Source organism: Myotis lucifugus, unplaced genomic scaffold (genome assembly GCF_000147115.1).
Source record: "Myotis lucifugus unplaced genomic scaffold, Myoluc2.0 scaffold_57, whole genome shotgun sequence".
Taxonomy (NCBI): Eukaryota; Metazoa; Chordata; class Mammalia; order Chiroptera; family Vespertilionidae; genus Myotis; species Myotis lucifugus.
The window spans coordinates 191,169-203,866 of NW_005871105.1; the positions used below are offsets into that span (position 1 = coordinate 191,169).

A 12,698-nucleotide genomic window follows, 5' to 3' on the forward strand; every position below is an offset into this window, starting at 1 on the left:
TGTTTTTAAGTGACACCTTTGTCAGTCCTTTAAATGGTCCGCACATGAATCAGTAATCGCTACATCTTCAGAGTCTTTACAGTGAGGTGGGTACTGTTGGCCCCATTTCACAACAAAGACAGTGAAAACGGAAGAGGTCAAGCAGCTTGCCCATAGTTTTACAGCTAATAAATAGTGGAGGCACAATTTAAATTCAGACTTGTACTCCTAACAAATGTACTGCTGCTCTTCTTAGCTGATATATATGTTTTCTTTTCTAAATCTTACTGTTAGTCTAATACAATTTGTCCCACAGTGTAATATTTTAGTGTGATCTAATAGGAACACCTCCCTCCTAATGTTTGTACTCTATTATAAATTTAGCTTTTTTTGTTAATCTATTTTTATTGATTTCAGAGCGGAAGAGAGAAACATCAATGATGAGGGAGAATCATTGATAGGCTGCCTCCTGCACACCCCAACTCGGGATCAAGTCCAAAACTGGGAATTGAACTGTGACCTCCTGGTTTATAGGTCACGGCTCAACCATTGAGCCACACTGGCCAGGCTACTTAGCTTTTTAAATGATGGCTATATCACATTTCTACGAATATTTAATGTTTTTCACTAAAACCCCTTAATTATCGCCCCCACCCCATGTATCGCCTTCAGCTACAGATCACCATCCTGCACTTGTACATGGAATCATCAATGAATCTAGGCCTGAGATACACACTGGTGTGTCTGAGATAAGGTTTAAAGAAAATCCAAAGACTGGCTGCATTTTATGTCTGTTATTTCTTCCCCTTATTATGAATTTTTTTTTTAAATTCTCACCCAACGATATGCTTATTGATTTTAGAGAGAGAGGAAAGTGGGGGCGGTTGGGGGGGGGGGGAGAGAGAGAGAGAAAGAGAAAGAGAAAGAAAGAAACATGGAGAGAGAGAGAGAGAGAGAGAGAGAGAGAGAGAGAGAGAAAGAGAAAGAGAAAGAGAAAGAAAGAAACATGGATCAGTTGCCTCCTGTAGGTGCCCCACCTGGGGATTGAACCTACAACCTAGACATATGCCCTGAGCAGTAATTGAGCCTGAAACCTTTTTGGTGTATGAGACAACGCTTCACCCAACTGAGCCACCTGGCCAGGGCTTATGAATCTTTTCTATCCTGCTGTTTGCTTACTTAAAACTTTACATTAGCAAATATCCTCATTTGGCACAGAGCGAAAAGCATCAAGTGATATTTTGGGGGAATACTGTTGTTGTTTTTTAGAGAATATTAAGGTAGTTGGCAACTATGAAATTATTAAATTCCAAATAGTAATCTCCTAACTTTATTTCTCCCTTTAAAGTGTATTAAAGCAGATGGATGTTTTTTTAATTGAGGTAACATTGGTTAATAACCTTATTTAAATTTCAGGTGTACAACATTGTAATTTGCTATCTGTGTACACTATAGTGGGCTCAACAGTATAGTTTCTAGTCATCACTGTACCAATTTTGCCCCCCAAAACCCCCTGCCCTTCTGGTAACCACCAATCTGTTGTCTATATCTTTGAGTTACAGTAAATGTTTTTTATTTTATATTTTCATTTAATAATATAGCTATACTAATTTTCTGTTACTATTTTTTATAATAGAACAACATCTATATTTAAGATTTAAATAGGCCCCAATTTTTTCTATTACTCTGATTCTCATCCTTTTGATTTCAGTCTCAAAAACATAATCATTAAAGGGAATTTTCAATACTAGGTAATTTCTGTGTATAGCTCAACTTCTTCTATTTGTTGCCATTTTGCTTGGTGAGCCTCATTTCCTAAGAATGTTTTAACTTATTTCTTCAAGTTCTTTGTTTTTTATTTAGTGACAACCTTATTATTCAATTTGAAAACTTCTCTATTTAAATTTTCCACCTGTGTCTTAATTCCAAAGATGGTTTCTGTGTTGTTGAGGTTTGGGTTTTCCTAGGGTTACAGGAAATGAGTCCTCAGCTGTGGGTTGCCTGGCTCAGATGTATTCATACTGGTAGTCAGTCCTCTGTGGTTTTCATAGGTGTTTAGTAGTCTTATAATTTGGGACTCTATTTTTGCTGTCATTTTAATCCTTTAATGTTATTTTAGTGATTTAGATTTAGCTAAATCTTTTATTTAATTCCAGTGACCAGAGCAAGGATGATTTTTAGTTAGATTAGACTTTTTTTTTTTTTTACTTTGAAATCATATAGATTAGGTTGGTTACTTTAAATTGGCCACTTTATGTTTTCTTTTCTTTTTAGCCACATGCTAGTTTAATCATCTTGTCTTATGTCTTAAACATATAAAATGATAGAATTGTTTAAAGTCTGTGCTGGATAGGACTTAGAGCTCATCTGATTCATTTCCTTCACTTTAGTTATGAGAGCCTGGCCCCACAGGCTGTGGACCTTATAGCTAGTGGGAAAGCTGGAAGTTTAATGTTTATTTCGATTCAGTCAGGTGTGGGTTTTCTTCGTTATTCTTTATCACCCCCATTCCAGTTTTATATATCCAATTATTGATCAGTTAAATCATTACTTCCAACCTGTGCAGACCTCAAGTGTCAGTTTTCTTATTTCTGGAATGAGGATGATATTGTACTCCAAAGCACTTAGCACTGTGCTAGCCCATACTTCGAGGACCTGTTCTAATGTGGCTTCTCCCAGACACCTGCACTTTTCTCCTTCATGCTCTCAGTGCTAATTCTTCCTTGCTTTTCAGTTTTCATGTACACTGCTTGCATTAGCCTGCTCACTGCCAATCCAACCCAAACCCTCTCAATCTTTGAGGCTCCTCTCAAGTTCTAACTTTTCTATAAAACCTTCTCTGGTAAACCTAATCTCAAGAAATGACAAAGACCATTGGAACCTAAAGCTGCCTGACTTCAAAGCTTGTGTAGCTTTGAAATTACTCCAAGTTGGAGAGATTTTAAGGTTTCAGTCCATTTTAGATTTTCAGGTTCCTCAATTTTTTCAAAGAATTAAGTGCTACATAACCCCCCTCTCTTTTTCTAGTTTTAAACTCTTAAAGCATTTAAGTGCCAATATCTACATTATAAAAACCCAGTGGCCCTAAGGCCATAATGACCAAAGACCGGTGCGGGTGGGTGGGGCTGTGAGCCTGGTGAGGCGCATGCGGATGGGTGGGGCCGCGAGCACAACCAGGCTGCATGGGAGGGCGGGGCCGTGCGATTTCATGCGCTGGGCTTCTAGTATGTAATAATGTGCTATAGATTTTACAGAGTTATACATCAGCTAACTGTCTCTTTATGTTAAAAGTTTATTGTCTCAACCAATTCATAAAATAGGTGTACAGACAGAATTGTACATGGCTACTTTTTGTATCTGTTACAGGACGCACAAAAATTCTTTTATCTAAGGATGAAATATTTTGTTAGAAAATAATTGGTAAAGGGTTAAACCAAATACCGATTCATGATAAGAGCCATAGGGATTGTGTGGGAAATAATGAATCTGTGTATAATGTTGTATTTCACAAACACTGATTATAGTGATCCCATTAGATCTCTATTCACATACTGCAATCTCCATGACAGGCGTATTGTACAGTCTCTAGACAGCTATGGAATAACTATGAGTCATCTGTTTAAAATTCAGTCTTTAACCAGGGGTACCCATTACTGTAGATTTTGAACCTTGACATTTACATCTACTTTAATAATATCTATGGTGATAGAGGCAAGACCCTTGGTAGTTCAATCCTTAGGATTTTGCCTTTCCTCTGAGAAATCTTTTAAGAAAGTTGAATTTTACAAGCCATCTCTTCTGGTCATTTTAGATTTCAGCCTCTTGCTGAGAGAACTCATTTTAATTAAGGGCAGAATACAAGCAGAATACAAGCAGAAATAGAATTATAATTAGCCCTCTCCTATATGGGAAAAGTACCACTGCTACTTAATATGAAGAATAGAATATTTTGGGGAGTGGAGAAGGGGGAGGTGGAAAGGTAACCATACATAACCAGAGTTTTTAGTATTTCAATTTTGCTCTAAAGACCTGTTCTAATTTCAATTGAGCAATTTCAGTTTTTTGTTTTTAGTTCTGATCCTTCAGTTTGGCTGAATAGATACAAACCAATGAGATCGATTAGAAAAATGGTCAAATCTTTTTCTGAATTATTTTTGCTTTTTAATTTACAAAATGTCTGGCATTAGTGGTAGTGTTCAAATCTGAGCCACTACGACTGCTTGCTAATGGTGGGCTTGTCTAAGTTTTATTAACTGACAGTGATTCCATGGATTCACTTGTAATTCTCTTTATTCCTTTGACAGGATATCTACAGAGAAATGGGGTTCGGTCACTATGAAGAAGAAAGCTGTTGGGAGAAACAAAAGAATGAAAAGAAGGACCGAACTCAAAACCGAAGTCGTAGCCGATCTCGAGAAAGGGATGGTCACTACAGTAATAGCCACAAATCCAAATACCAAACAGATCCCTATGAAAGAGAAAGGAATAAAAAGAGAGACCGAAGCAGGAGTCCCAGGAAATCCAAAGATAAAGAAAAATCTAAGTACAGATGAAACATGAAGAATCAGACACGGGTGGCTAAAATACTTACTCTTGTCTAACTTAGAGTAATAGATGTTCAGATTTTGTCTCAAAACAGTTAAAGACTCCACTTGGTTTTTTCCTGTATTCTGAGTGTCCCCCTTATAGATTAATACTGATTGTGTGGGGCACAGAAAGACAATAAAGAATTGAACATTTTCTTTGTATATTTTTTTACACTAATTTTATTGTTAAACATAAATAGTAGTCTTCATTTTTCAAGTCTTTAATTTTCCACTTTTTAAAAATGAAGTATTTCATACATAAAAAACACACACATGTATATATGAGGATTAAAAATAATTATCTTTGTACCTATCAGCTAGCTTAGGAAATGAATATTACCTGCATTTTGGTAATATTGGTAAAGTCCCTCATGTGCCCTCTCCTTCTCAAGTAATTATTATGAATTTTGTGTTTGTTATTCTCTCACTTGTTCTAGTTTTACAATATATGTATCCCTAGATGAAATGTTAAGTTTTGTATGTTTTTGAATTTTATATAAATGGCATAATGTATGCTCATTTCTATGACTTGCTTTTTTTGACTTAGTACTTTTTGGGAATCACTCATTTTTATTGCCGTATAGTTCTATGAATAGACCGCAGTTTATCCCTTCTCCCGTGGATGGATGTTTGGGTTTGTTGGTTTTGTTTTTGCTATTGCAAACAATGCTGCTATGAACATTGTATATCTAGGAGGGGCACTGCTTGGCCATGTGGTATGGAAGTCTTCATTTTACAAGATAATGCATCTCTTCTGTGGCTGTACCAGTTTATACCCTACCAGCACTATGTGAGTTACCATTTTCTCCAACACTTAATTCTAGGCTTTTTCATTTTGCCAATCTCATGGAGGTTAAGTGGCATCTTATTGTGGTGTCCAGCAAGAGCACTATTATTCTTATTTTTGTTCTTCTATATGTAATGTGTCCTTTTTCTCTGCCTGCTTTGACCTTTTTGAGTTTTAAGCAGTTTGATTATGATGTGCTTGGAGTAGATTTTTTTCATGTTTCTTCTGCTGGGGCTATTTCCTGTGGTTTTATGGTTTTCATAAAATTTGGAACATTTTTGGCTGTTATTTCTTCAATAATAATAATAATAATAATAATGATTGTCTTTCCTGTCCTTTCACTGCTTTCCCTCTGGGACTCCAGTTGTATGTTAGGCCACATTAAATTGTTTCACAGTCTGGTGGGTTTTTTTAAAGTCTTTTCTCTTTGTATGCCAAGTCGGACATTTTCCATCATGTCCTCAAATTCGTTAATCTTTTCTCCTGAAGTATCTAATGTCTTGTTAATTCCATTCAGTATATTTTTGACCTTGGACATTATATTTTTAAACATTTTTTTATTAATCCTCACCTGAGGATATTTTTTCATTGATTTTTTTTTTAAGAGAGTGTGGAAGGGAGGGGGAGAGACAGAGAGAGAGAAACATTGATACGAGAGAGATATCACAGGTTCAACCAAGGCCAGGGATCGAGCCTGCAACTGAGGTATATGCCCTTGACCGGAATCAAAGCCGGGACCCTTTAGTCCACAAGCCAATGCTCTATCCACTGAGCCAAACCGGCTAGGGCTGACATATTTTTAATCTTTTTAGAAGTTTATATCTACCATGTCTTTCCTTAACATGCTCGTGCATTTTTTTTATCTTTGAAACATCTGGAGTATATTTGTAATCGGTGTTTTAATGTTCGTGTGCATTCTGTCATCTGTGTCATTTCTGGTTTGTTTCTGTTGGTTGACTCCCCCCCCCCCCCCAATAGATTATAATCTCCTTCTCCGCATGCCTGATGATTTTTTAATTTTACGTTGTTAGGTGCTGGAGTTTTTTATATTCCTTTAAATATGTTGAGCTTTATTCTGGGACATAATTAAGTTACTTGGAAGCTGTTTGATCCTTTCATAGCTTCCTGTTAAGCTTAATGAGGTAGGACTAGAAAAGCCTTTAGTTAGGGCTAATTCCAGATAAGCCTTAGGTAATAACCTTTCTGTATAATCTGCCCTGTGCCTGGTCTGGTTTGAGGTTTCTCCGTTCTGGCTGTTGGGAATGAAAGCTATTCTAAGCCCTGTATGAACTCCCTGATTGTGTCAAGAACGTCACTTTTAGGTGTTGGTTTGTTTTTAAATCTAAACTCAATCAAAGTTCAAGCACTGCAAGTTGTTCTTGTCAGTTTATTCTGTTAATCTAGAAGAGTTTCCTACCCATCCATCTATGTCTACCTCCCTTCTTTTTAATGATGACTTACGTTTAAATTTGTTGTTGAAAGTATTACAGATGTCCCTTTGACGTTGACTTTTTGAAGAGTTCAGGCCAGTTGTTTTGTAAAATGTTCCACTTCTGGAATTGATGGCATCATTATGGTGTTTCTAACCTCTTTATTTCCTGTAAACTGGAAGTTAGGACTAGGTGTCTGATTAGAATTGGGTTTTGTATTTTAGGTAGAAATTTCTAAGTTTAATGTCAAATTTATTCGCTTTTCTCTGTGTGTTTTGGGCCTTTTCTATTTTGTTTAAGAAATCTTTAATAAAGATATTCTATGTTCTAAAAGTTATAAATAAAGCTTTGTTTTTTATATTTAAATCTTTAATCCTCATTAAATTGTGTGTGTGTGTGTGTGTGTGTGTGTGTGTGTGTGTGTATGGTGTGATATCAAGATCCAAATTCACCTTTTTTTTTAAACATATGGATATGTCCAACTGTCCACACCCCATTAATGAATGGTTTATCTATTCCTGGTTGACCTATAGTTCCATTTCTCTCATATACGTTTCTATATATGTTTGGGTTTTGTTTCACGGGCTATTCCATTGGTTTATTGTTTATCCTACTGCCAATACCAAACATCTACATTTCTGTAGCTTTATAGAAAGTGTTTACACAAGTCCCCCACCTGTTTCTTTAGGAATGCCTTTACCTTTTGTTCTGTGCAGTTGTGGAACCAACTTCTCAGGTTTTCCAAAGAATTCTGTTGGGACTAATTACCTTTGCATTTAAATGGTTGATCATTTTGTGGGGGGTAAATCTTCATAATTTTGAATTTTGAATTTTCTTGTTCATAAAGATAGCATATCCTTCCATTTAGTTATTTAAATTCTTAGAATTTCCTTTATAAAGCTTTTGAACTTTCTTTGTTAAATTTACTCCCGGTTTCCTTATCCTAATGTTCTATTATAAATAGTATCATTTAAAAATATGATTTTCTCTTTCCTGACCTATGTAGTTACATATATATTTTTAACTTTTTATTTTGAGATAATTTTAGATTTTTGAAAGGGTTAAAAAAAATGTGTGTAACATCCTGTGCAGGGGCCATGCTAATCATATTTATAGCATTCCAATTTTAGTATTTGTGCTGCTGAAGTGAGTTATATTTTTAATTACTGTTCTTACATCCATCCATTTTACTAAATTTAAAATCTGTAAGGTTTTATGTGAGCGATAAATAATATCTGTAAATAATATTTTTTCTTCATTATTTTAAAATTTATTTAAAAATATGTATACATACACAGTGTAAAAATATTAGGGAAAACAAGTCTACTTTTAAGGTCTACCCCGACCTCCATCATTGCAGAGCTGGGAGGATGTCTGCAGATGTTTTATTCTAGCCTAGTCTTTCTCTGAAGGTGAGCCCTTCTAATTACCTGGCTGTATGTGAAGATTTTATATTTTTTAAGTTTTTAAAAAATATGTTTTGATTGTAGAGAGAGGAAAGGAGAGGGAGAGAGAGAGAGAAAACATCAATGTGAGAGAGAAACACTGATTGGTTGCTTCCCAAATGCACCTGCAATGTAGGTATGTGCCCTGACCGGGAAATGAACTGGCGACCTGTTGGTGCACAGGATGATGCTCAGCCAACTGAGCCACACTGGCCAGGGCTTATGTGAAGATTTTAGACTCAGCTTCCCAACCCTCTTTCAGGCCCCAAACCTAGTCTTCATCAGCATCCCTCCTCACTGTTGGCCTGAGGCTTTTAGCCCCCAACCTCCACTACATAACTCTTAGCTATCAATAGAGAAAATGGTAATGACGTTACATAAGAAACTATCACCCCCACCTGGCTGGTGTGGCTCAGCGGTTGAGCATCAACACAGGAACTAAGAGGTTGCGGGTTCAATTCCTGATCAGGGACATGCCCAAGTTATGGGCTCCATCCCCAGTGGGGGCTGTGCAGGAGGCAGCCAATTGATGATTCTCATTGATGTTTCTATCTCTCTATCCATCTCCATTCCTCTCTCTCTCTCTAAAAATCAATAAAAGTCTATATAAAAAGAAACTATCACCCTGAATAGAGAAAGATAAACATTGTCCATACAGAACTCTAAAATGTGGCCTTAAAGAATGAGCAAGGGAGAAATAATGGTCGAATATGACAGGAGTCGTGAGAAGAAATAACTTACTGATTTCTGAAACTTGAATTCAGTAGGTTTAGTGGGAAAAAATAAAAGTAGTAAAAATTTCTGAACCTAGCATTTTAAGGAAAAATTGTCCTTAATTGCAAAAGCTGACATTTTGGGTATGAAAAACTTGTTTTAACAAGAGGTGTATGTATGAAAACAAAGTTCTGTTAAAAGGAAGTGATTTTAATGGCGATGGCCCCTAACCACAGTGTCCATCAGGCACCCTTGACTTACAGGGCAGTCTGGTGCTCTGTTACTACTATTAACATCTAGGTTAAAGCAACCATGTGATTTTGAAATTAAAAATGCTCACTCATTATAACTTGCTGCAAGGTTTCAGGTTGATCTCTTTTTAAAAAATTTTTAAATTGATTTTAGAGATGAAGGGATCGAACCTGCAACCTGGGCATGTGCCCTGACCGGGAATCGCACCATGATCTAGTTCATAGGTTGATGCTCGACCACTGAAACATGCCGGCTGGGCTGGGTTAATCTCTTTACCAGTTGAAATTTGAAGGATTTTGGTCTGAACTATCAAAGGCTCAAAGCAGAGAAACTTTAAGTTTATACTCACACAAATGTTTTTTAATAAATTTGTTGCTTTTTAGTTATTGAGATATATTTCATATCTGTTTTCCACTGATCATAAAAATTTTTAATCTCAAGTTTGACGTTTCTTACCCATCTAGACTGAGTCACAAAGAATGCATAATAGCTAGTAAAATCGAAATCACAGAGGCCTTTACCTTTCAGTGGCTGTTGCTATGAAACTCTGTTTTGATGGGAAATTTTAGAGAAGCTTGTGCTTCCTGTTATTAAACGATAGAATATGGAGATCCCCTTAATTTTCAAAAAAAAATTCTTTTTTTAAGCAAGTAATCTCAATTGTCGCTACTGGGGCAATCTTTATTCTTACCGATCTTACTCCACAGCAGACTGCTGATTAGGGTTAATTTTGTTTGCCTCCTCTCCTAGTCCTCATGTATCGAATGGGCAGATGGGCGGGGGTTTTGAGGGGTGTTTTATGTGCAATTAAAAAGTTGTATGGCTATTATTTTATTTTGCTTAGGACACTGGGAAGCTTGAGACACCTAAAGGATTGCAAATATGGCAACGCACTAGCAAGAGAGCTTGTATAAAAAGAGAACTTAGGAAAAGTGTGGCTTTGTTGTCGTGGATCTAGAATAAGACCACACTCACCTGTGGTTCTTGAAAAAGAGAAAAGTTTTGTTTTGTTTTGTTTCTCCAAGGGAAGCTTGGTCTGGTGGGCAGAGCTTGGGATTCTGAGTCAGAAAACGTGAGTCAAGAGCAGGGGCAAGATGGAAAGAACAATGTGATGGTGTGACTGAAGAGAGGACGGAGGAGTGGTGAGCGTCGGAAGGGAGGAGGGAATTAGGGAAGGGCGTGCACTGAATGCAAAGCTGAGAAGCATGGATTTGCTTTTTCAGGCAGCAGGAAAGTAGAACATATTCCCAGTTAAAGATGTGGGTGGCACTGGGGAGCTGAGAAAAGTTGCTCTGGGGGTTGTATACAGGCTCTTCCCCAAGGGCCAGCCCTCAGTTCCTCAGATGGCATTGCCTCCCATTCGTTTACTATCTCTGGATAGCCCCCAATCCAGATTCCCATGAAAGCCGGCTTCCCAGGGGAGACAATGTGGAAGCCGAGACCTTGTGCATTGGTAGCCATGTTGCTGCAGAACTAGAATGTGGAATGGACACCACAACAATAAAAAACTTTGACGTTTTGCTATCTTTGCTACATAATCACTCATTTGGCATTATAGAAAGGAACTAGAGGCCTGTTGCACAGAGAGATTCGTGCAATAGGCCTTCCCTTCTCCTGGCTGCCAGCACTGGTTTTCCTCTGGCACCCGGGACCCAGGCCTTCGCTCGGGCCTGAGCCGCCTTCCATCCTCCGTCTTTGTGGTCCCGGCCGGAGCTGCCTTCCGTCTTCTGTCTTCTCGGCTCTGGCTCACCTTCAGTTTTTGCTCTGCCGCTTGGAGTCTACGTATCTTTGTTGGCTGTTAATTTGCATATTGTGCTGATTAGCCAATGGGAGGCGTTGCGAAGGTACGGTCAATTACTCTGTTTGCAAATAACTTGGTCATGGACGGACATGCTTTTAGGAAAACTCTGACATGGCATAGGGTCAGAATGAAGACTGGCTTGTTGGCAGTGCTCCCCTTATCCTGCGTTGTAGGAAGTGTGGCGAGGTCTGGCCTGTGGTCCTGAGAACAGGCCCTCGTGTGGCATGTGGAGGGCACCTCCTGAGTAGAAAACTGGTCTCACAAATTCTGCAAACTCAGCAGACGGCAGGAATGCATTTTAAAGTTGTTTCATTATTACGTTGACAAATGGTAGCTGCTGTTAGAAAATCCATTGAAGCTTGAATTAGTGCTCAAAGTGACCATCTTAGTCTAGATTCCTAGCAAAATGTTCCTTTTTCTTTTTAAAAAAAAATATATGTTATTGATTTTTTACAGAGAGGAAGGGAGAGGAATAGAGAGTTAGAAACATCGATCAGCTGCCTCTTACACACCCCCCACTGGGGATGTGCCCGCAACCAAGGTACATGCCCTTGACTGGAATCGAACCTGGGACCCTTCAGTCCGCAGGTTGACTCTCTATCCACTGAGCCAAACGAGTCAGGGCGAAAGTGTTCCTTTTTCTATTGGTTTCAGATTGTACTTTTAATTTTTATGTCAACAATCCCATTCTGTATGTTTTAATCTTCTAGATGGCCTCAGCTCTTCTGTGGGAGACAAATGGGGAGGGAATAAAGAAGAGAAGTGAGTCCCAGTTACCATGTGCCATTCTTACTTCCTCAGCACCCGCTCCCAGGTTCTAATCCAGCCCGATCCATCCTGACCCACTGGCTGACGGCGTGTCCTTGGACCGGTCACCCCGGAGGAGAGTCTGTCCCATGATGTGACTGCTGCAGATAAGGGCCCAAACAGGTCGCTGCCTGTAAATCCCCTCAGAGACTGTCTGATCGACCCCTCTCCTGTCCCCAGCCAGGTGTGCTGATTCCTGGGTTCCTGGGACAGGCCAGTGCCCTCCCCAGGCAAGTATGTAAGGCATTTTACCCTTATCTGAGCCGGGTCACACCCAGTACCCCTACTCACCCTGCTCTGTTCTAGATCATTCTTTACTGCCTGCCACACGGGAAGGAGGCTGTTCCTTCATCTTGCCAAGATGCCCCTCGTAAGGTCCCTTAATAAGCTCTCGATGTAGGGATGGAATGGCCAGCCTCTCTCTTTGGTCTTGGGCACTTCAGAGGCCTGGTGTTTTGTCGGCTACTGTGTGGTTTGATCCTGTTCTTTGTCTTATTCTGGCCCCTGATGGGCATCCCCAAGTGCAGGAAATAAACGCAGAGTTTGGGGTCTGTTTGCCTATATCCCCTGAGGCAGCAGAATGCTGTGGTCAGGTGGGTCTGGGATCAGGTGGGTCTGGGGTCAGGTGGGTCTGGGATCAGGTGGGTCTGGGGTCAGGTGGGTCTGGGATCAGGTGGGTCTGGGATCGGGTGTGTCTAGGATCAGGTGGGTCTGGGATCAGGTGGATCTGGGATCAGGTGGGTCTGAGGTCAGGTGTGTCTGGGGTCAGGTGGGTCTGGGATCAGGTGTGTCTAGGATCAGGTGGGTCTGGGATCAGGTGGGTCTGGGGTCAGGTGGGTCTGGGGTCAGGTGGGTCTGGGATCAGGTGTGTCTGGGGTCAGGTGGGTCTGGGGTCAG

General features: G+C 39.3%; 1 protein-coding gene across 5 annotated transcripts in view; it reads left to right on the forward strand.

Annotated features, from left to right (window-relative positions):
- PPIL4 (peptidylprolyl isomerase like 4) overlaps positions 1–7,123 on the forward strand; it is a 33,677-nt gene extending 26,554 nt beyond the window's left edge. For 3 of the 5 annotated variants that reach the window (XM_023754156.1, XM_023754158.1, XM_023754157.1), the window contains one exon: positions 4,284–7,123. In XM_023754156.1, the coding sequence (XP_023609924.1) occupies positions 4,284–4,532 (249 nt within the window). In that variant the 3' untranslated portion in view covers positions 4,533–7,123. The remainder of the gene's footprint in view (positions 1–4,283) is intronic. The other 2 variants (XR_002829396.1, XM_006089162.3) reach the window with 2 other exon arrangements.
- Positions 7,124–12,698: the final 5,575 nt, after the last annotated feature.